The sequence below is a fragment of the Triticum aestivum genome, chromosome 7A (assembly GCF_018294505.1).
Source record: "Triticum aestivum cultivar Chinese Spring chromosome 7A, IWGSC CS RefSeq v2.1, whole genome shotgun sequence".
Classification (NCBI taxonomy): Eukaryota; Viridiplantae; Streptophyta; class Magnoliopsida; order Poales; family Poaceae; genus Triticum; species Triticum aestivum.
In genome coordinates, this window is record NC_057812.1 from 501934631 (window position 1) to 501960215 (window position 25585).

At 44.6% G+C, this 25585-nt stretch overlaps 1 protein-coding gene and 1 long non-coding RNA gene across 2 annotated transcripts; one reads left to right on the forward strand and one right to left on the reverse strand.

Annotated features, from left to right (window-relative positions):
- Positions 1-800: 800 nt before the first annotated feature.
- On the forward strand, positions 801-3069 carry LOC123147830 (uncharacterized). The gene is made up of 6 exons (XM_044567147.1): positions 801-1036; positions 1167-1275; positions 1373-1507; positions 1997-2303; positions 2411-2592; positions 2703-3069. The coding sequence occupies exons 3-6, from the start codon at positions 1496-1498 to the stop codon at positions 3021-3023; spliced, it is 822 nt and encodes a 273-aa protein (XP_044423082.1). The 5' UTR covers positions 801-1036; positions 1167-1275; positions 1373-1495; the 3' UTR covers positions 3024-3069.
- Positions 3070-3644: 575 nt separating this feature from the next.
- LOC123147831 (uncharacterized) lies at positions 3645-4997 on the reverse strand. The gene is made up of 2 exons (XR_006473468.1): positions 4627-4997; positions 3645-4040 (listed from the first exon to the last, which is right to left on the reverse strand). It is a non-coding gene; the product is annotated as an uncharacterized lncRNA (long non-coding RNA).
- Between the last annotated feature and the right edge of the window lie 20588 nt (positions 4998-25585).

The following is a 25585-nucleotide window of genomic DNA, read 5'->3' on the forward strand; positions in this document are numbered from 1 at the left end:
CCAAAATGCATCACACAGGAAACCAAACAAAAAAAAAATTGATTAGGAGCAGGCCCGGATCAGGGAGCAGGCGAGGGGGAAATTAAGAACAATAACATTACATTCAGAGGGCTGCAGCTAGGAACAAAAAAGATAACATATACATCAGCAGACAAACTAGAAAGAATTGGATTCGTCAAGGTCCTGGTAAGTAATCTATGAAAATTAGTACGGTAATCTGGCTACTACTCTTTTTGCAGCTTGACGGCCTCTCAAGCCCGAACAACCACAAACTCACACATCCAGCAACAATCAAAGGGAACAAACAAGAAGTTCGAGCACAAAAAAAATGCTTTTTTTCAATGCCGCCACTTGAGAGTTGGGAGTAGCTGTGGACCAGGAGGAGGCCGTGAGAGGCCAGCAGGAAGCACTACAGGTCGTGCCTACCGCGACATCCCCGGGTAAGCACGTGACAGGCCCCGCGTCTCCCGCCAGTGGAGGAGACAACCACAACATCGAGCACTACGGCAGCCCGGGGCCATGATCTCCAGATCAAGCTCCGCGAGGTTGACGACGATATCGATGTGCTCCGCGAGGATCTCGCTGGTATTTGTGCAGCAGAAGAGGATGAAGGGATGGGGAGCACGAGATGAGGGCGGGAGAGGGTTGGAGCCGTGCGACTCGCCAGGATGGTAGAGGGTAGGACGCGGATTTTTAGAGCAGCTGCGTCGGGGCCGCGCTATCGTAGCGGTTGAATCATCGCTCTGTACCTCAAGATGCCCGTCACGGAATCCCATTTTAGTGCACACGTTACCGTGGCAGATGGCTGTTACGGTCATTGATGTCATAGGGGTACTGCTCCATCGTAGGTTCTGCAGAATTTTGTCCTCCACCTCCTCCTATGTACCGACGCGCACCCGTGACTTCGACTCACGACTCACTATACACACCACCCTGCTCGTTCCTTGACTTATCGTTCAATGGACGGAGTGCAAGGAGGCGATTCCATGGCGCCGGCGCGGAGCCGCCTGGAAATCACTCCGGCGGACGGCGATAGGTACCAATTAATAATCAATCAACCTGCAATACTGTTCGCTTTGCTCTTCTGGGGTGGGCTCCAGTTGAGCTATATTTCCCCTGCGAGGTTATGAATCCCCTTCCAATATGGATTTTGTGCCGGGCCACAGATCCAACTCCGCCGCCGGCAATCCAATCTTCTCAGGCAGTCCGGTAATGAAGGGGGCGCTCGAGAATCCCGGAAGATGCGCATATCCGAGATGCGACGGCAGACCCCAAGTATGATTTATCTTGTTTCGGAGCTAAATCAGTTGTATGTCAGTTCTCATGTTTAAGCTCATTCATGTCCTCAAATAATCTGGTCTCATTTGTGCAGTGTGCACACCGGATTAATAACGCCTCCGGCTACATTGAGGGGCGCTAATTCATGTGCTTACGGCCCTGTTTGTAATCCACATGTACCTGCTCCTGATTCTGAAAACCTCATAGTTGTGCCTGGATGGAAGAACAGGTAATAATTCGTCGACACAATAAAAATTATGTGTTTTTGTGGAGTACTGTATGAATCGGCCTGAAGCTTTACATGTGTTCAAGAAGACTGTTCTGAAAATCTTGTTTACTCCATTCGTTCCATAATAAAGAACGTTTCTTTTAATACCACATTAGTGTCAAAAAACACTCCTATATTATTTGACGTGGGGAGTACTTTGGTGTTTGAATCAAGGTATACAAAATTCAGTGGAATTCACATGATACCATAGACCCTATTGCATTCGACTTCATCAAGAATCTCCGTATAGCAATAATATCAGTGTTAGCAAAGTTTATAACATCCTGGATGGGGCCGAATGGAATTCGCAAGCAGTACCATATCGGAAACAAGTATTGCGGGCCCTATGTGCCAAATTCTTCCAAGAGTCAATTGTCTGATATTTTCGACAATTTGAGCGATTTATGATATGCTTGACCAACTGCCATCTTTGGGTCACAACTTTTGCAGTTTGTTCCATGCTGCAACAGGCAAGTGCTCGGCGCATATATTGAACATGTGCAATCCGTTGTGGCCAGAGAGAATAAGCCCGTGGGTGCGCCAATCTTTGTAACCAGAGAACAACTGGAGTATGAAGTCATGATCGATCATGGGGCTATTCGGACCAGGATTCATGGACCTGGCTGGCAGAGGTTTCTTGACGAGTACGCAGTGCGGCCTGGTGACATGGTGTATATATGCCTTACTCGCGGTGATGGAAGATTTTTCGTGGAAGTTGAGATGGGTGGCATAAGGCAAACCCCACTTCCTTATATCGGTAAGTTTAAGGCATCAAATCTGCGAGTCTGAGTTATCACTCTTTACTGAGTATTTTAAATTCTCTGAATTATTCGTCATGGCTTATAAAACTTGTGGTTTTGGCAGCTCTGAATGGCTTATCCCTTGTGCATCGCGAGCTCGTCGACCAGTGTGTGTACACTAGGGGGATACGGTTGGAATTTCCAGAGATGAGAAAGATGATCAGACGTGCTTTCACCCCCTTGGAAGATATATGTTGCATCTTTGTACACAAGATGACTGGTGTTGACATTAGAGGTGGCTACATGGTTAGTAAACGTATCTCTATTATCTTGACAAAACAAAAAGTTGTTTCGTAAGTCAAATTTAGTAAATGGCTGACCACTCATCTCTGAATGTCGTTGTTTGTATTTGAAAGAGGCTTCCGAAGAAGGCTGTTGATCTTATTGAAAGCAAAACGGGCCATATGGATAATTCAGGGAGTATTCTGCTGCATGACGATACAGGAGCCCTTGTAGCGGCTTCATTCAAAAAGGCAAACGATGGCAGACTCGTCATACAAGGAGGTTTTCCGAAGTGTGTCGGTCAGCTTGAACTGAAGGAAAATGATCTTGTTGTCATCACGTTCCACAGGCGTGGCATGGACTATTTATACATAGACATAGATGCCATGTTGAACTTGGGAGCAGCTCATATATGCTTGCTCTTTTGTGTACTTCGTCATGGATCGGATTTGTAGCACTTTCGGTGTGGTACGAGACTATGTGTAAGTTTCAACCTATCCAGCACCTGCGTCTACATCTAAGTTTGATTGGTGTGGAATTACCAATGGTCATATGCTCTGCTTTGAAGAGTATGGCATAAGTTTGATTACCTTTTTCTGTTGGATTTTAATCACATAAATGCATGAATGTAGATTTTTCACCAGATTTGATGTGAGCACCCCCCTGACTGCCATGTTACGCATCATGTGCCTGGCACCTGGACACATATCATGGGCCTCGCACGTAACACTTCACATTTGAAACACCAGCATGCTGGGCGCTTGCATCCTGTGCCTTGTACATGTCTCGTGTCTGTACCATACTCCACGGTGACATGATTGACAGCAGTTCGGAGACGTGGCAGGTACATGGATGCATAAGAAAAAATTGCAAAATGTGCCAGGCACATTACTCAATCTGGGACCTTGCCATTCCCATGATAAAAAAGGCTGGTGGTACGTCGGAAGAATATCATGCGCCAGGTACAACTTCCATCTCAATATGTACCAAGAATCATGAATTGTGTCACGACACGCACTGATCGTATGATGAATGGTGATCGTCCAATTATCACCGCACGTCTCTTTAGGAACCAATTATAAAAATATTTTAAATTTGTAAATCACAGCTCGGACATTCATCAATTGACCTCCCTAACGAAAAATGCGATAAATGGTTATGTCTGAGAAATGCAAATGTACCCGATATTAAGTTCGCTACATGGGTTGACAACAGAATTAACTAGTCTTCGTAGCCATATCGCACTATCGCAGCTCTCAATATCATATAACGCTTGCACCCAAAACAATCACCCCATACAAGTTGTGCCCCAAGATACTTCTTGGTTTTTCACCATTGCGTTACCCGCCTCTTCACTCTCATTCATTCATTCATCTATAGACTCGATAAATTGATGCGGCCTCTTTGCATTGTTTCCCTTGAGATGTAAAATGTCATAAAGATAAATATAGCGCCAAACATCCTTCATCAACCTGGGTATGAAAGAGAATAATATCATCAATCAATTCAGTGTTTGAGAAGCAAAAATGGCAACTTACAGCTAGAAATGCTTCGTTACTTTTTTCTTTTGTTGGAGCGCATATCCAGATCAGCACTCACCACATGAACTAAAAATAGATGTCTTTATAATTTGATTCATGCACTCTGTAACATATCAGTTCGTCTGTACTAACCATGCCACATTACCAACATTCGTCGATTCACCTAAGGTCATGAGCGTCCGCATCACAAAAAACAGCACAATAAAGAAAAAAACCTACTAGACATCTGACGTATTACCCATGACATTTGCATCCCGGGGCCCCTTTTCCTAAGAACAAAACGAAGAACACGACTATGCATGCATGTCATTTTACCTGCATGATGACGGCGAAAAATGAACAGCAGGCAGATAATGCTGACCCAACCCGGTTCCTATTTTAACATATCCAATGCTAGTCATCCTTCTAGTATTCGGCTAGAATCAAACAACGATCTAGGTGTATTATTACTCCCAATAAAACCACATCCCAACAGCAACAATGGCCTATGAAAACATAATCTAAGTTACATATTTACCCGTGGTGGATCCGGAGAATACACGACGGCGCAGGGCGTCACCGACAGTGTTGCGCGCTGTGCCCCGGCGCTGGATAAGCACCGGCGGCGAAACTCGTGCCAGTGCCGCCGGCCCGGAACCGCGGCTGGATGCGCGCCTCCTCTTGTCCCAGCCACTCGCGCCTCTGCTCAGATTTAGGTACTGTTCATGTTCTATCTCAGATGAATCCGCCTCTCCTGCCGCCAATCATGCTCCTGGGGATGGCTACTGCAAAAGGGAACGCATATGGACCAGAGTCACGGGCCGTGCAGCGGGAGTGTCCGGTAGTATCTATCCTTATCTCATTGTACAGTACCCTAGGGTAGGTCACGGTCCCGTCCCACTAATAACACGAAGGAGATAACCGTGGCAGGAGATTCTTACGGGAACGGCTGGCACATATCCTTAAGGATATGGACGCTGTTAGACTGTATTTACATGTGTATATTGTAACGTTGTATACCATCTCATTATATATATATATATATGTGATAGGCCACCCCTAGAGGGTTGTGCCGGTTCCCCCCAAAGCCTATTGTCTTACATGGTATCACGCTAGGTTACGTCCGCTTCCGCCTAAAAACCCTAAACCGCCGCCGCCGCCGCCGCGCCCGCCGCCGCCGTCGCCCGATTGCTATGACGTCCGCTGCTGCGTCCGGCTCCACCGCCACCGGTTTTCTGCCGGCCTCCCTCGCGGCACTTCTCTCGAGGCCGCTGGATGCCGCCTCCCTTCAGGCGCCGATCGGGACACGGAGCGTCGGCTCCCTCTTCGCGCTCCCGCCGGCTGCTACTTCGCCCGGGCAGACGCTTGTGGCCCACACCACCGCCGCCCCGTCAACCGCGGCTGTCGCGCCCTCGGCCACTGCGCCGCTGGTGGCGGAGGACGTCGCGCTGGCAGGCTTCGCGGCGTCAACCGCGGCCATCGCGCCCTCTGTCACCGCGCCGGCTGCCCCTCCGACTGTCTCCACGGTGTTCTCACCTCAGCCAGTCTCCTCGATGGGATCGCAGCCGCCGCCGCCGTTTCACTTCGGCCATCTCATCACCATCAAGTTGTCGTCGGACAATTACATCTTCTGGCGCGCGCAGGTTCTTCCGCTTCTTGAGAGTCACTACCTGCTTGGCTATGTCGACGGCTCTCTCCCTTGCCCTCCTGCGCTGGTTGACAGCGTGCATGGTCCGGTCTATAATCCGGCTCACCGTGTCTGGACAGGGCAGGATCAGGCGAACCTCTCCTCCATCCAGGGGTCGCTCTCTCCGGCCGTTGCTGGGCTTGTTGTCTTCGCCAAGACGTCCCACGAGGCATGGACTATTCTTGAGCGCTCGTTTGCGGCACAGTCGCAGGCTCGTGTATCTGGGCTCCGTCGCCAACTTGGGGAGTGTCAGAAGCTTGACTCCACCGCCACTCAGTTCTACAACAAAGTCAAGAGTCTCGCCGACACGCTGGTCTCCATTGGACAGCCCCTCACCGACTCCGAGTTCAACTCGTTTATCGTCAATGGTCTTGATGAGGAGTATGACGCCCTAGTCGAGATCATCAATGAGAGGGGCAACTCCACGCCCATGCCAGCACACGAGGTCTTTTCACGCCTCCTGCTTACTGAGCAACGAGTCGAGACGCGCCGATCCAGGGGCAACGACGCCCTCTCGGCAAACGCCGCCACCAAGGGTGGTCGCTCCTCTGCTTCATCCAGGGCTCCTTCGGGGCAGTCACCACCACCCGCCTCGGCCCCTCCTCCTACTGCGACGCTACCAGGGGCTGGCGGTCCACGTATGTGCCAGCTTTGTGGTCGCGATGGGCACTGGGCCTCGAAGTGTCACAAGCGCTTCCAGCGGGGTTTTCTTGGTCTTGGCAATGACGGGAAGGATACACGCAACTTTGCTCGTCAGGTCGCCATGGCTGATCGTCCGCCGCCGCAGAAGCCACAGGGACACACTCAGTCCTACTCCATTGATCCCCACTGGTACATGGACTCTGGGGCGACAGAGCACCTGACCAGTGAGATGGGGAAGCTTCACACTCGTGAACCCTACCATGGCTCCGACAAGATCCACACCGCCAATGGAGCAGGTATGCACATCTCTCATATTGGTCAAGCATCACTTCTCACTAGACATGCCAATAGGAGTCTTCAACTTCGCAATGTTCTTCGAGTTCCATCTGTGACACGTAATCTTCTTTCAGTTCCTAAACTCACTCGTGATAATAATGTGCTTTGTGAATTTCATCCTTTTAATCTTTTTATTAAGGATCGGGGCACGAGGGACATTCTTCTTAGTGGGCGGCTCTGCCAAGGTCTCTATCGTCTGGAGCATCCTGGCGTCGCTCGCGTCTTCAGTGGAGTTCGGGTATCTCCGTCACAGTGGCATGCTCGTCTTGGTCACCCGGCCACACCTATTGTCCGGCATGTTTTGCGTCGTCATGAGCTTCCTAGTGTGTCTAGTAATAAAGATGTAGCAGTGTGTGATGCTTGTCAGCAGGGGAAGAGTCATCAACTTCCTTTTTCGGAGTCCAGTCGTGAGGTGAAACATCCTTTAGAACTTGTGTTTTCAGATGTATGGGGTCCTGCTCAGACTTCTGTTAGTGGTCATAATTATTATATCAGTTTTGTTGATGCTTACAGCCGCTTTACCTGGCTTTATCTTATCAAACGTAAATCTGATGTGTTTGACATTTTTGTTCAGTTCCAAAAACATGTTGAACGCCTTCTCAAGCACAAAATTGTTCATGTTCAGTCGGACTGGGGTGGCGAGTATCGCAACCTCAACTCCTTATTTCAGTCGCTTGGGATCACTCACCGTTTAGCATGTCCACATACACATCAGCAGAATGGTTCAGTAGAACGTAAGCATCGTCACATTGTTGAAGCTGGTCTGACTCTTTTGGCCCATGCATCTGTTCCGTTTCGTTTTTGGAGTGATGCTTTCACCACTGCATGTTTTCTCATCAATCATACTCCCACTCGTGTTTTGAATATGAAGACTCCCATTGAAGTTCTCCTTAATGAACAACCGGACTACACCTTTCTCAAGGTGTTTGGGTGTGCTTGCTGGCCCCATCTCCGTCCATATAAACAAGCGTAAGCTCGAGTTTCATTCCAAGAAGTGTGTTTTTCTTGGTTATAGCTCTCTTCATAAAGGATACAAATGTCTTCATGTTCCCACTAATCGTGTCTACATCTCTCGGGATGTTGTGTTTAATGAGCATGTTTTTCCCTTTGCCAACCTCCCTGTGTCCACTACCGAGCCACCTGTCATGCATTCATCCTCTGTTGCTTCTGACCAATTTGATGATGTTGCATATTCTCCTCTATTGTTGCCTAACCATGGTGCAGGCACTGGTCGTGGGGCTCGTTTGGAGATTCTGGAAGCGCCATCTTCCTCTTCGTCGCCATCGCCTTCATCCTCGGCACCTTCTGTTGTGCATGAGGAGCACATGGCGCCCTTGCATGGCCTCGGTTTCCGTGCTCATGCACGGCCGATCGACGTCCTGGCCTGGTCGCCTCTGGCTTCTAGGCTGCCTTCGCCATCGTCGCGCCCTGCAACCCCGCCGACTGGGCCGGCCTCCTCGGTCCCCGTCTCGCCCAGGGCGTCGGGGCAGTCATCACCAGGCCTGGCCTCGCCCGCCCCTGCCTCGCCCAGGGTGTCTGGGCCCTTCTCACCAGGGCCGGCCTCGCCTGCTCTCGCCTCGCCAAGGCCGTCTGGGCCGGTGTCACCGGAGCTGGCCTCGCCCACCCTCGGTTCGCCCATGGCCTCTGAGCCCCTGTCGTCGGGCCAGTCTTCGCCATGCAGCCCGGAGTCGTCTGTCCCGAGCTCGCCTGAGGTGATTCCTGCATCTCCGGCGACCGTCACGTCTCTGTCACCTTCACCTCCGCCGGCTCCTGCTGCTGCTCTACGTCCACATACGCGCAGTCGGAGTGGCATTTTTCAGCCTAAGCAACGTCACGATGGCACAGTTGCTTGGTTAGCGGCGTGCATGTCTGCTGCTCTCGCAGATCCATCCTCTGAGCCACGCCCGTATCAAGCTGCTATGCGCATTCCTCATTGGAGAGAGGCCATGGAGCAGGAGTATCAAGCGCTTCTTCGCAATCAGACATTGACTCTTGTTCCTCCACAATCACGGGTAAATGTCATTGATTCCAAATGGGTTTTCAAAGTGAAGAGGCATTCTGATGGGTCCATTGAGCGCTATAAGGCTCGTCTGGTTGCTCGTGGTTTTCGACAGCGTTTTGGACTTGACTATGAAGACACCTTCAGTCCAGTGGTCAAGCCTACTACCATCAGACTTCTTCTCTCTCTGGTTGTTACTCGAGGTTGGTTTCTTCGTCAGCTTGATGTTCAAAATGCTTTTCTTCATGGTGTCTTGGCGGAGGAGGTTTACATGCGCCAGCCTCCAGGTTTCTCTGATCCGGATCGCCCTGATCATCTCTGTCGTCTGTCCAAGGCAATTTATGGTCTGAAGCAGGCTCCTCGTGCTTGGCATGCTCGTCTTGCAATGGCTCTTCGTGCTCATGGTTTTGCATCATCAACTGCTGACTCCTCATTGTTTCTTCTTCAAAGGCCTGAGGTTACTATGTACTTGTTGATCTATGTAGATGATATCATTTTGGTCAGCTCCTCTCAGTCGGCTGCTACTGTGCTTGTTTGCTCACTTGGTGCTGATTTTGCGGTCAAGGACCTTGGGAAGATTCATTACTTTCTTGGTGTGGAGGTTACTTCTCGTGCTGCTGGTCTTGTTATGACGCAGAAGAAGTACTCTCTGGATTTATTGCAGCGAGCTGGGATGCTTAAGTGCAAACCGACGACTACACCCATGTCTACCACTGATAAGCTCAATGCTGATGATGGTGTGCTTCTTTCTTCTTCTGATGCGATCGAGTACCGGAGTATTGTTGGTGGGCTCCAGTACTTGACGATCACGCGACCAGACATTTCCTATGCTGTTAACCGAGTCTGCCAGTATCTGCAGTCACCCCGTGACACTCATTGGTCTGCTGTTAAGCGGATTTTGCGCTATATTCGTTTCACGGTGGCTCATGGTTTGCATATTCGGCCGTCTGACTCTGGTTGTCTTTCAGCATATTCTGATGCAGACTGGGCTGGCAATCCGGATGACAGGCGATCCACGGGGGGTTATGCTGTCTTCTTTGGCTCTAACCTGATTGCCTGGAGTGCTCGGAAACAGGCTACTGTCTCGCGTAGCAGTACTGAGGCTGAGTATAAGGCTGTGGCCAATGCCACATCAGAGATTATCTGGGTACAGTCCTTGCTTCAGGAGTTAAGTATACCCCAATCACAGCCTCCTGTTCTTTGGTGTGATAACATCGGTGCTACATACCTTTCTGCAAATCCGGTATTCCATGCCCGAACGAAACACATTGAAGTTGACTATCACTTTGTGCGTGAACGTGTCTCTCAGAAGCAACTACAGATCAAGTTTATTTCTTCCAAGGATCAACTTGCTGACATCTTGGCCAGGCCATTGCCTTTGCCACAGTTTGAGACTTGCAGGCGCAATCTTACCCTTCTAGATTAATTAGAAAGTGGCTAAGATTGAGGGAGGGTGTTAGACTGTATTTACATGTGTATATTGTAACGTTGTATACCACCTCATTATATATATATATATATATATATATATATATATATATATATATATATATATATATATATGTGTGTGTGTGTGTGTGTGATAGGCCACCCCTAGAGGGTTGTGCCGGTTCCCCCCAAAGCCTATTGTCTTACAGACGCATAGGATAAGCGGGCCGGGGCGCACCTGCTCAAAAATATATTTTCGATGGTAGAGGTGGCTCGCTGTGGAGGGGAAGGGTGAGAAGGTTGGGGTGGCGGATGGGATGGAGAACGAGAGAGAGAGCGCCACGGGGTGGATAAACGAGCAGGGCAAAAACGGCGAGTAAGGTTCGCACCAATCGCATACATGGGCCGACGGTTCTCCAGAACCTTACGGCCGACTGCAATCACGGGCCCGTGACTGCCAAACCTGCCGTCTTGCAAGCCTACTACTGCGCGCTACTGGGCTGCAAGCAGGCTGAGTGGTCCAGGTTTGGCTATAAGAGGAATTATTCATTAATGGCTTAAAAGTAGAAAAATGCAAAGAGGGAAAGGTAAGGGAGCAGATCCCAACACATATGAGCGTCTGTGATTGCAATCTCTCTGGCGAAACTATATATTATATATATATATAGTGTTACTATTCATCACCCAGGATGCAGAATAAGTTATTTTTCACCCGAGTTCATCTTACGATCATTTTATAATTAAATTACGTTTCAAATTCAAATAGTTACATTCCTATTTATCAATTACGTAAAATTTGACATAAAAAATAAAAATATAGGTCATAAGACAAGAAAATTTGCAGTTTATGTGTATTTTAGACTATATTTTTACGTTTGTAATTTTACATAATATAAAATATTTTTTATGGCGATTATATATTTTCTTACGGTCCCTTTTTGCGTCGGAAATAAGACAAAACTTACGGAACGTAAAATTACGGTGTATTGATAGTAAAATAGAGGAGGATGAAGAATAACTATTCCTCATCCAGGGTGACAAATAGCACGACCCATATATATATATATATATATATATATATATATATATATATATATATATATATATATTAGTGTACATGTAAAATTATTTTTTGATAAATGCTGAATATTTTTCAAATATATGACGTACATTTTTTATTTAATGCATGTTTTGAAAACTTTTGTGAATACGCAGTCAACATTTTATTAATGGTAATAAAGATTGTATAAAACTACTCGAACATTTTCTTACATCATATAACCAATTTTTAAATATCACAACCATTTTTTTGCAACATATGAATATTTACACTTATTGAGAATGTCAAATACAATTGTTTTGTGGGGGACATAATTTGTTTAATGGAACTAAACATTTTTCCATTGTGTACACATTTTTCAAAAAGTTTACCTAAATTTTTTGAATCGCTTAAACATTTTTTCCATTGTCACGATCATTTTTTAATTGATGCACTATTAACTTTTTTCAAAATGATTTTTAATACATTCATTTTAAATACAAATAAAAATAAAAGACGGAATTAATATGAGTATGACATCAGCATGATGCCAGTGCGACAACTTACGACCCCGCTTGGCCAGCCCAACACCGGCTCCCTATAGCGAGGGTGCCTTCTACCTCGTGTCAGGCGGGGTATTGTCGTGTCTAAAAAATGCAGCATCGCTACTCAGCGACAAGAGTCGTGACGGATCTCGACAGTCCACGAGCATGATAAAAAAAGGACAACGCTAACTTCTACATGTGTGGTGAGAGCAAAACCTGCCCACACGCCCTATAACATACAAACTGCGCCATGTCACCGCGATGTGGAAATCTTTTTAGATTTTTAGTTTTTAAAATGTTTTATCTCTTAAATAAAAAATTCGATTGAAGATCCGTTTTCATCATTAAATCTCTCGTGACGAGATCTTCGAAACTATGTCTCATATCAATGTATTTCTATGATTTTTTGGGTTAAAAATTGCCATGTCTATTGCATATGAATTATCATGGTGTTTATACTGAAGATGCCATGGTATGTTTCAGCTATTTTGTTGTATATTTAAAAGTAAATTTTTACATTTATAAAACGGGGAACTAAGAAACTAGACTTGCCATGAACTATGAACTAAAATTACCATGATACATGCACTTAAAATTGCCATGGTTTATACAAAAAATAATTTTTCATAGGCAAAGTACTGGAGTTGCCATCATCAAAATACTAAAATTGCCATGCTCTACAAACTGAAATTGCCACATGGCAACTTTAGTTTAAGCACTATGGCAAATACAGGTGTAAACATCATGGCAACTTTTGGGCAATTTTTTTTTTGTTGAAACATATCAACATGGGGTCTAGTTTTGAAGATCCCATCGAGACGGATTTAATGGTGAAAATAAATTTTTAATTTGTTTTTTTAATTAGGAGATAGAACATTTTTAAGCCGAAAATCAAAAAGATTCTTCTGATGTTTTCTGTTCACATGTGACAAAATAAGTGATAAAAAAAAATAAATGATGTGCAAGATGCCACACGTGTGGGCATTAGCTTTTTCTAAAAAAAGCTGCCATGGGCTACATACAACGTTCGCTGGGACATCTGCACGAATTAGGAGAAAATTCATTTTAAACCCTGAAGTCGTACAGGCTGGGCGAAACGAACCCCAACGTCGATTGCACCCTAAATTTTGTAATCCCGGTATAAATTGAACGCTTGGGTTGTTTTCCAAAGGATGGCCGAGATTGGCGTGAAAAAGACTGCACTGGCCGAGTGAGGCCCAACTCGCTGTCTACTTGGAGCACTCCGCAAGGCCCGGGAGGCCTAGCAACCACCTCTTAGCTAGAGAACGCAAAAGAAAAAAAGGCACAAAACTTAATAAATTGCGAGTAGCAAGATTTGAACTCCTAACAGGCACGTTGACGACTGTAGCCATTAATCACTAGGCTGACTTCAATTACTTGTGCACTATAATGAAAACAGACCTATTTGACCCTTCGTTTAGTTCATGGAAATGAAAACGATCTGTAGAAATTCAAAAGAGTTCACGAATTTGGCAAAAAGTTTATCAATTTTAAAAAAGTTCATCATATTTGAAAAACAATTTATCACTTTTGAAAAAAAAACTCATGGCTATGAAAAATAGTTCATCAATTTTGAAAAAAGCTCATCAATTTTCAAAAAAAAGGTTCACGGATTTGGGAAAATGAGCAATTTAGAAAAACGGTCATGAATTTTGAAAAAATATCAGGGATTTTGAAAAAAATCAACTATTTTGAAAATAAGTTCATGAATTTTCAAAAGAGAAGTCCCCGGATTTGAGAAAAGTTTGTATAAGAATCGTCCATCTAAGGAGCTTCCACGAACAAAGTAAAGAAGACAAAAAGGAAAAGGAATAAAGTATTCACAAGAGATGAGGCGACGGTGTTGGTTATTGCAGCTTGCACCAAAAGAGGAGGTAGCGAAGTTTGAATCACTTTGTGTACATCTTTTTTAGCAGTGTAATAGAAAAAAAAATGACAAATGGGTCGACCTAGCGCGAAGTACACTGTTGCTCAGTGGACGAATTCCGTTTTCATTTGCCACGGCGGCGTTTTTATGCCTCAAACAATATCAGGGTTCGATTTAGACCAAGATGACATAATTCAGGTGCAATGAGCAAGGATTTGAATGTGGGGTTCGTTTCGCTCAACCTTTACAAGTTTAAGGTTTAAAGGGACTTTTTCCGCATGAATCATGATGCCTTTTATTAATCCAATGACTGCGCTCATGAATGGGATCAAATTAAGAGCATCTACAATCAAACGCCTCAAACTCATTTCATATGCTTGGACGGGTCATCCGATCTCTGTCCAATCGCAAAATTTTGACCTAGATGGGTGCCTCAAATGACCTCAAACGGCCAGGCTGACTGACACTCCTCATATCCAACCCAAATATGGGGCGGATATGGCGGCGAGCGCGCCCAGGCACGCCCACCATGTTGGACCCGACCCCACATATATTTCTTCCCATCCGCTCGCCGGGCCAAACCCTAACCACTTCACTCCACTCCCCTCTGCCACCCAAGCTCGTCTTCGGCGCCTTCTGGTCATCTCCGGCATGACAAGCAGCGGATCCGAGTCCTTCACCTCCAGATTCGTCGATCCCGAGCTCATCCCACGCGGCCTCGATGAGGAGATGATCGTCCGGCTTGCGCTCCGCCGCGCCCAGGAGGAGGCCCGTGCATGGCAGCGCTCGGACTCCTTCTGTTGAGAATCCATTGCGTCCACCCAAATGGCGCATGGATCCGATGCTAGGGCAGTCGTAGCTGCTTCGCCGGAAGCAGTGCGGTCCATCTGGCTTCCGAACACGGTGACGGACGCACAACCCCTCCGTTGGCGCGCCGAGCACCGGGACGCACCATGGGCCTCGTCTGACGAGAACATGGCACGACATGCCCGACGACATGCCACGCACCGAGCGCGGGAGGCGGCGGCAGAGCTCGCACGTGGAGGACGTCGGTGACGTGGATTCGCATTCTCTGGCACCCCGTATGGCGAATCAGTCCGGGCGCCGCAACCGCACCATGGTGGACGTCACCGACTCATCACATGACGGATCCGTCATCGATCTGACGTCCACCGGCACCGTTCAGGTCACGGACTCCGATGAGGAAGAGTAGGGCATGGGAGACGGCGCTGCCTTGACTCCTGTGAGCCGGCTCGTGTTCCATGCACTACTCTACCTTGTTGGCGACCGGACCAACACTCTGAGGGGTGCAGACGGCCGTCGGACATGGCCACGACGGAGCCGGGCGAGCGAGGAGCGGAACCGGACGAAGCTCCGCTCAAAGATCGCTGTGTTGCATGTAATAATATGAATTTGAGGTTTTTAATCTGAGAAATCCGGATGTGAAATGTATTTCTTAAGATGTGATAGGTTATTGTCCACAGACACATCGGGTGTTTAGAGGGTCGGATTTGCCAAGTGCAGCTATAGATGCTGTAAGAGCAACTCCAATGGGGCGACCCATTTCGTCCGTGGTCGTCCATTTGGGTCGGCGTGGACACAAAAGGTGGCCCAACGCGCCGACCCAAACGGACGCGCGTTCATTTTTCGTCCGCGGGCGACCCATTCCCGGCCCATTTTTTAGCCGGATTTGCGTCGGCGCGGACACGTGACGGACGCACACACGCTCGCCTATTCCTCTTCCCGAGCCCGCTGGTCTGTGACACATTGGCCTCTCGTCTCACCCTGCGGCCAACAAGCAACCCTCCCACCTCCTCCATCGCCGATGCTGCCGCCCATTTTTTTCGGCGACTCTTCCAGCCGGCGCCGCCTCCACATCCGCCTAGCAACGCCCCCCCACCCCCCCGTCGACCTCCGCCGCCGTTTTACCACCGGGGAGCAAACTGCTTTCCACCGCCGCTTCCCCCACCGCATAGCCGCCCGCGACCAAGAGGCCGCCTCGCCGCCCCTGCCACATCCGACCGGCACGCTCGACGGACGCCGTCACACTCGTCGGACACCGGCAGGGCAGCTAGCTTGTCTGTGGGCGCCGCGACTCCCCTCGCCGGCCGTCTCCAACGTTGACGCCCGCAAGCTGTTCGACAGTTTGCCAAGGTACGAAATGGACTCTGCCGACGAGTTTTTTTCCACAATTTCCTTTGCGACTCCAACGATTCGTCGTCCGACGAGGAGGAGGAGATATTGGCTGCCGTGTTGGTCCATCACCACCTCAACAGCCAGCGGCCGTTGTTCCGTGGCTCCATTCCGAGCCACCTTCCGGCGTTGAATCGCAACCAAGAGAGCGGGCATTTCCTTCTCTGGAAGGACTACTTTGATACAACAAACCCATTGTTCAAACATCACAAATTCTGTCGCCGGTTCCGTATGAGTCGACATGTTTTCAACCGTATTAAAGAGGGAGTGGTCGGCTATGATGACTACTTCGAGTGCAAAGAGGATGCCGTCGGCAAGATTGGTTTCTCCTCTTATCAGAAATGCACTGCTGCCATCCGAATGCTTGCATACGGTCATTGACGAGCACGTCCTTATGAGCGAGTCTACATGCCTAGAGTCCCTGTATAAGTTCTACAAGGCTGTTATTGCTGTGTTTGGCCCTGAGTACTTGAGAGAGCCGACAGCTGAAGATACAACCCGTTTGTTGGTGATGAATGCCAGCAGGGGCTTCCCGGGGATGCTTGGTAGCATAGACTGCATGCACTAGGAGTGGAAGAACTGCCCTTCTGCTTGGCAAGGGCAGTATAAGGGACATGTCAGGGCATGCACTGTCATACTAGAGGTCGTGGCGTCTCAAGATCTCTGGATCTGGCACTCTTTCTTTGGCATGGCTGGATCACACAATGATATCAACGTGCTTCAGTGCTCGCCAGTGTTTGCTAGGCTTGCAGAAGGCAACAGCCCATCGATGAACTTTATTGTTGATACGTCTCCAACGTATCTATAATTTTTGATTGTTCCATGCTATATTATATCCTGTTTTGGAAATTAGTGGGCTTTATTATACACTTTTATATTATTTTTGGGACTAACCTATTAACCGGAGGCCCGGCCCAGAATTGCTATTTTTTGCCTATTTCAGAGTTTCGCAGAAAAAGAATATCAAACGGAGTCCGAACGGAATGAAACCTTCGGGAACGTGATTTTCGGAACGAACGTGATCCAAAGGACTTGGACCCTACGTCAAGACATCAACCAGGAAGGCACGAGGTAGGGGGCGCGCCTACCCCCCCCCCCCCCAGGCGCGCCCTCCACCCTCATGGGGCCCACGTTGCTCCACCGACGTACTTCTTCCTCCTATATATACCTACGTACCCCCAAACTACCAGATACGGATCCAAAACCCTAATTCCACCGTCGTAACTTTCTGTATCCGTGAGATCCCATCTCGGAGCCTTTTCCAGAGCTCCGCCGGAGGGGGCATCGATCACGGAGGGCTTCTACATCAACAGCATAGCCTCTCCGATGAAGTGTGAGTAGTTTACTTCAGACCTTCGGGTCCATAGTTATTAGCTAGATGGCTTCTTCTCTCTTTTTGGATCTCAATACAAAGTTCTCCCCCTATCTTGTGGAGATCTATTCGATGTAATCTTCTTTTGTGGCGTGTTTGTTGAGATCGATGAATTGTGGGTTTATGATCAAGTTTATCTATGAACAATATTTGAATCTTCTCTGAATTCTTTTATGTATGATTGGTTATCTTTGCAAGTCTCTTCGAATTATCAGTTTGATCTGGCCTACTAGATTGATCTTTCTTGCAATGGGAGAAGTGCTTAGCTTTGGGTTCAATCTTGCGGTGTCCTTTCCCTGTGACAGTAGGGGCAGCAAGGCACGTATTGTATTGTTACCATCGAGGATAACAAGTTGGGGTTTATTTCATATTGCATGAGTTTATCCCTCTACATCATGTCATCTTGCTTAAAGCGTTACTCTGTTCTCTTGAAGTTAATACTCTAGATGCATGCTGGATAGCGGTCGATGTGTGGAGTAATAGTAGTAGATGCAGGCAGGAGTCGGTCTACTTGCCTCGGACGTGATGCCTATATACATGATCATACCTAGATATTCTCATAACTATGCTCAATTCTGTCAATTGCTCAACAGTAATTTTTTCACCCACCGTAATACTTATGCTCTCGAGAGAAGCCACTAGTGAAACCTATGGCCCCCGGGTCTATCTTCCATCATATTAATCTTCCGTCAACAAGCTATTTCTTTTTCCATTTATTTTGCTTTCTTTACTTTGCATCTTTATTATTAAAATACCAAAAATATTATCTTATCATATCTATCAAATCTCACTTTCGTAAGTGACCGTGAAGGGATTGACAACCCCTTTATTGCGTTGGTTGCGAGGAGTTTATTTGTTTGTGTAGGTGCAAGGGACTCGTGCGTGGCCTCCTACTGGATTGATACCTTGGTTCTCAAAAACTGAGGGAAATACTTACGCTACTTTGTTGCATCACCCTTTCCTCTTCAAGGAAAAACCAACGCAGTGCTCAAGAGGTATCAAGAAGGATTTCTGGCGCCGCTGCCGGGGAGTCTATGCAAAAGTCAACATACCAAGTACCCATCACAAATCCTTATCTCCCGCATTACATTATTTGCCATTTGCCTCTCGTTTTCCTCTCCCCCACTTCACCCTTGCCGTTTTATTCGCCCTCTCTCTCCGTCCTCCTTCTCTTTCTCTATTTGCCTCTTTTTGCCCGTGTCTTGTTTGCTTGTGTGTTGGATTGCTTGCTTGTCACGATGGCTCAAGATAACACCAAATTGTGTGACTTTACTAATACCAACAACAATGATTTTATTAGCACTCTGATTGCTCCTCTTACCGATGCTAAATCTTATGAAATTAATGCTGCTTTGTTGAATCTTGTCATGAAAGATCCGTTTTCCAGCCTTCCTAGTGAAGATGCCGCTATCCATCTAAACAACTTCGTTGATTTGTGTGATATGCAAAAGAAGAAAGATGTGGACAATGATATTGTTAAATTGAAACTATTTCCTTTTTCACTTAGAGATCGTGCTAAAGCTTGGTTTTCGTCTTTGCCTAAAAATAGTATTGATTCGTGGAATAAGTGCAAAGATGCTTTTATCTCTAAGTATTTTCCTCCCGCTAAGATCATCTCTCTTAGAAACGATATCATGAATTTTAAGCAACTTGATCATGAACATGTTGCACAAGCTTGGGAGAGGATGAAATTAATGATACGTAATTGCCCTACACATGGTTTGAATTTATGGATGATTATACAAAATTTTTATGTCGGATTGAATTTTGCTTCTAGAAATATTTTAGATTCGGCCGCGGGAGGCACTTTTATGGAAATCACTTTAGGAGAAGCTACTAAACTCCTAGATAATATTATGGTTCATTATTCTCAATGGCATTCTCAATGGCACACTGAAAGATCTACTAATAAGAAAGTGCATGCGATAGAAGAGATTAATGTTTTGAGTGGAAAGATGGATGAACTTATGAAATTATTTGCTAATAAAAGTGTTTCTTCTGATCCTAATGATATGCCTTTGTCTACTTTGATTGAGAATAATAATGAATCTATGGATGTGAATTTTGTTGGTAGGAATAATTTTGGTAACAACGCGTATAGAGGAAACTTTAATCCTATGCCGTATCCTAGTAATTCCTCTAATAATTTTGGTAATTCCTACAACAATTCTTATGGAAATTTTAATAAGATACCCTCTGATTTTGAATCTAATATTAAAGAATTTATTACTTTGCAAAAGAATTTCAATGCTTTGATTGAAGAAAAATTGCTTAAGATTGATGAGTTGGCTAGGAACGTTGACAGAATTTCTCTTGATGTTGATTCTTTGAAACTTAGATCTATTCCACCTAAGCATGATATCAATGAGTCTCTCAAAGCCATGAGAATTTTCATTGATGAGTGCAAAGAAAGAACCGCTAGGATGCGTGCTAAGAAAGATTGCTTTATAAAAGCGTGTTCTTCTAGTTTCCATAATAATAAAGATGAAGATCTAAAAGTTATTGATGTGTCCCCTATTAAATCTTTGTTTTACAATATGAATCTTGATAATGATGGGACTGAATATGATCCACCTTTACCTGGAAGGCGTTCCAAAAATTCGGAGTCTTTAGATCTTGATGCTAAAATTGTTAAAAGTGGGATTGAAGAGGTCAAAACTTTAAATATCAATGAACCCACTATTTTGGATTTCAAGGATTTTAATTATGATAATTGCTCTTTGATATATTGTATTTCCTTGTTGCAAACCATGCTAAATTCTCTTCATGCTTATAGTCAAAATAAAGCCTTTACCAAACATATCGTTGATGCTTTGATGCAATCTTATGAAGAAAAACTTGAGTTGGAAGTTTCTATCCCTAGAAAACTTTATGATGAGTGAGAACCTACTATTAAAATTAAAATTAAAGATCATGAATGCTATGCTTTGTGTGATTTGGGTGCTAGTGTTTGCACGATTCCAAAGACTTTGTGTGATTTGCTAGGTTTCCGTGATTTTGATGATTGCTCTTTAAACTTGCACCTTCCGGGTTCCACTATTAAGAAACCTATGGGAAGAATTAATGATGTTCTTATTGTTGCAAATAGGAATTATTTGCCCGTAGATTTTATTGTTCTTGACATAGATTGCAATCCTTCATGTCCTATTATTCTTGGTAGACCTTTTCTTATAATGATTGGTGCAATTATTGATATGAAGTAAGGAAATATTAGATTCCAATTTCCGTTAAGGAAAGGCATGTAACACTTTCCTAGAAAGAAAATTAAATTACCATATGAATCTATTATGAGAGCCACTTATGGATTGCCTACCAAAGATGGCAACACCTAGATCTATCCTTGCTTTTATGCCTAGCTAGGGGCGTTAAACGATAGCGCTTGTTGGGAGGCAACCCAATTTTATTCCTTGCTTTTTGCTCCTATTTAGTAATAAATAATTTATCTAGCCTCTATTTTGTTTGTGTTTTTTGTGTTTAATTAGTGTTTGTTCTAAGTAGAACAGTTGGGAAGACTTTGAGAAAGTCTTTTTAATCTTGCTGTAAAAAACAGAAACTTTAACGCTCACGAGAATTACTATAATTTTTATTGGGAAAGTGCTATTTAGTTAATTATTTTTTTTAGATGATTAACAGATAAATTACTCACGTCAAGCAATTTATTTTAGAATTTTTGGGGTTTCAGAACTTGCGTTAGCTACAGATTACTACAGACTGTTCTGTTTTTGACAGATTCTGTTTTTCATGTGTTGTTTGCTTATTTTGATGAATCTATGGCTAGTAAAATAGTTTATAAACCATAGAGAAGTTGTAATACAGTAGGTTTAACACCAATATAAATAAAGAATTAGTTCATTACAGTACCTTGAAGGGGTGTTTTGTTTTCTTTCGCTAACGGAGCTCACGAGATTTTCTACTTTAAGTTTTGTGTTGTGAAGTTTTCAAGTTTTGAGTGAAAGATTTGATGGATAATGGAACAAGGAGTGGCAAGAGCCTAAGCTTGGGGATGCCCATGGCACCCCAAGATAATCTAAGGACACCTAAAAACCCAAGCTTGGGGATGCCCCGGAAGGCAACCCCTCTTTCGTCTACTTCCATCGATAACTTTACTTGGAGCTATATTTTTATTTACCACATGATATGTGTTTTGCCTGGAGCGTCTTGTATTATTTGAGTCTTTATTTATTAGTTTTCCATAATCATCCTTGCTGTACACACCTTTTGAGAGACACACACATGATTCGAAAATTGTTAGAATACTCTATGTGCCTCACTTATATCTTTTGAGTTATATAGTTTTTGCTCTAGTGCTTCACTTATATCTTTTATGGCACGGTGGTGGATTTGTTTTATAGAAACTATTGTTCTCTCATGCTTCACTTAGATTATTTTTAGAGTCCTACAAAACAGCGTGGTAATTTGCTTTAATTATGTTAGGCATTCAAGATTAATAATTTTTTTCTTATGAGTGTGTCGAATACTATGAGAAGTTTGATACTTGATAATTGTTTTGATATATGAAGATGGTGATATTAGAGTCATGCTAGCTGAGTAGTTTTGAATTTGAGAAATGCTTGTGTTGAAGTTTGTGATTCCCGTAGCATGCACGTATGGTGAACCGTTATGTGACGAAGTCGGAGCATGATTTATTTATTGATTGTCTTCCTTATGAGTGGCGGCCGGGGACGAGCGATGGTCTTTTCCTACCAATCTATCCCCCTAGAAGCATGCGTGTAATAATTTGCTTTGATAACTAATAGATTTTTGCAATAAGTATGTGAGTTCTTTATGACTAATGTTGAGTCCATGGATTATACGCACTCTCACCCTTCCACCATTGCTATCCTCTCTAATACTACGCACTTTTGATGTCTACTACACAACCTTTTTCTTGTAGACGTTGTTGGGCCTCCAAGTGCAGAGGTTTGTAGGACAGTAGCAAATTTCCCTCAAGTGGATGACCTAAGGTTTATCAATCCGTAGGAGGCATAGGATGTAGATGGTCTCTCTCAAGCAACCCTGCAACCAAATAACATAGAGTCTCTTGTGTCCCCAACACACCGAATACAATGGTAAATTGTATAGGTGCACTAGTTCGGCGAAGAGATGGTGATACATGTGGTATATGGATGGTAGATAAAGGTTTTTGTAATCTGAAATTATAAAAATAGCAAGGTAACTAATGATAAAAGTGAGCGTAAATGGTATTGCAATGTGTGGAAACAAGGCCTAGGGTTCATACTTTCGCTAGCGCAAGTTCCCTCAACAATAATAACATAATTGGATCACATAACTATCCCTCAATATGCAACAAAGAGTCACTCCAAAGTCACTAATAGCGGAGAACGAACGAAGAAATTATGGTAGGGTATGAAACCACCTCAAAGTTATTCTTTCCAATCAATCCGTTAGGCTATTCCTATAAGTGTCACAAACAGCCTAGAGTTCGTACTAGAATAACACCTTAAGACACAAATCAACCAAAACCCTAATGTCACCTAGATATTCCAATGTCACCTCAAGTATCCGTGGATATGATTATACGATATGCATCACACAATATCAGATTCATCTATTGAACCAACACATAGAACCTCAAAGAGTGCCCCAAAGTTTCTACCGGAGAATCATGACGAAAACGTGTGCCAACCCCTATGCATAGGTTCATGGGCGGAACCCGCAAGTTGATCACCAAAACATACATCAAGTGAATCACGTGGTATCCCGTTGTCACCACAGATACGCATGGCAAGACATACATCAAGTATTCTCAAATCTTTAATGACTCAATCCGATAAGATAACTTCAAAGGGGAAACTCAATCCATTACACGAGAGTAGAGGGGAGAGAAAACATCATAAGATCCAACTATAATAGCAAAGCTCGCGATACATCACGATCGTATCACCTCAAGAACACGAGAGAGAGAGAGAGAGAGATCAAACACATAGCTACTAGTACATACCCTCAGCCCCGAGGGAGAACTACTCCCTCCTCGTCATGGAGAGCACCGAGATGATGAAGATGGACACCGGAGAGGGATTGCCCCCTCCGGCAGGGTGCCGGAACGGGTCTAGATTGGCTTTCGGTGGCTATGAAGGCTTCTAGCGGCGGAACTCCCAATCTATTGTGTTCCCCGATCGTTTTAGGGTATATAGAGATATATAGGCGAAAGAAGTACGTCAGGGGGGCCACGAGGGGCCCACGAGGGTGGAGGGCGCGCCCTACGGGGGTGGGCGCGCCCCCTACCTCGTGGCTCCCTCGTTGATCCCCTTACGTGCACTCCAAGTCGTCTGGGCTTCTTCTGATCCAAAAATAAGTTCCATGAAGTTTCAGGTCAATTGGACTCCATTTAATTTTCCTTTTCTGCGATATTCTAAAACAAGGAAAAAACAAAAACTGGCACTAGGCTCTGGGTTAATAGGTTACTCCTAAAAATTATATAAAATAGCATATAAATGCATATAAAGCATCCAAGGTTGATAATATAATAGCATGGAACAATAAAAAATTATAGATATGTTGGATACGTATCAGCATCCCTAAGCTTAATTCCTGCTCGTCCTCGAGTAGGTAAATGATAAAAACAGAATTTTTGATGTGGAATGCTACCTAACATATTTCTCTATGTAATTCTTTTTATCGTGGCAAGAATATTCAGATCCATAAGATTTAAGACAAAAGTTTAATATTGACATGAAAACAATAATACTTCAAGCATACTAACAAAGCAATCATGTCTTCTCAAAATAACATGGCCAAAGAAAGTTATCCCTACAAAATCATATAGTCTGGCTATGCTCTATCTTCATCACACAAAATATTTAAATCATGCACAACCCCGATGACAAGCCAAGCAATTGTTTCATACTTTTGGTGTTCTCAAACTTTTTCAATCTTCACGCAATATATGAGCGTGAGCCATGAACATAGCACTATAGGTGGAATAGAATGATGGTTGTGGAGAAGACAAAAAGGAGAAGATAGTCTCACATCAACTAGGCGTATCAACGGGCTATGGAGATGCCCATTAATAGATATGAATGTGAGTGAGTAGGGATTGCCATGCAACGGATGCACTAGAGCTATAAGTGTATGAAAGCTCAACAAAAGAAACTAAGTGGGTGTGCATCCAACTTGCTTGCTCACGAAGACCTAGGGCATTTTGAGGAAGCCCATCATTGGAATATACAAGCCAAGTTCTATAATGAAAGATTCCCACTACTATATGAAAGTGACAACATAGTAGACTCTCTATCATGAAGATCATGGTGCTACTTTGAAGCACAAGTGTGGTAAAGGATAGTAGCATTGCCCCTTCTCTCTTTTTCTCTCATTTTTTTAATTTTTTAGTTTGGACCTTCTCTTTTTATGGCCTTTTTTTATTTGGTCTTCTTTGGCCTCTCTTTTTTGTCCGGAGTCTCATCCCGACTTATGGGGGAATCATAGTCTCCATCATCCTTTCCTCACTGGGACAATGCTCTAATAATGATGATCATCACACTTTTATTTTCTTACAACTCAACAATTATAACTCGATACTTATAACAAAATATGACTCTATATGAATGCCTCCGGCGGTGTACCGGGATATGCAATGACTCAAGAGTGACATGTATGGAAGAATTATGAATGGTGGCTTTTCCACAAACACGATGTCAACTACATGATCATGCTAAGCAATATGACAATGATGGAGTGTGTCATAATAAACAGAACGGTGGAAAGTAGCATGGCAATATATCTCGGAATGGCTATGGAAATGCCATAATAGGTAGGTATGGTGGGGCTTTTGAGGAAGGTAAATGGTGGGTTTATGGTACCGGCGAAAGTTGCGCGGTACTAGAGAGGCTAGCAATGGTGGAAGGGTGAGAGTGCGTATAATCCATGGACTCAACATTAGTCATAAAGAACTCACATACTTATTGCAAAAATCTATTGGTTATCTAAACAAAGTACTATGCGCATGCTCCTAGGGGGATAGATTGGTAGGAAAAGACCATCGCTCGTCCTCGACCGCCACTCATAAGGAAGACAATCAAGAAATAAATCATGCTACGACTTCATCACATAACGGTTCACCATACGTGCATGCTACGGGAATCACAAACTTTAACACAAGTATATCTCAAATTCACAACTACTCAACTAGCATGACTCTAATATCACCATCTTCATATCTCAAAACAATCATCAAGTATCAAACTTCTCTTAGTATTCAATGCACTATGTATGAAAGTTTTTATTATATCCCACTTGGATGCCCATCATATTAGGACTAGTTTTATAACCAAAGCGAACTACCATGCTGTTCTAAAGACTCTCAAAATTATAAAAGTGAAGCGTGAGAGTTCATTAATTTCTTCAAAAT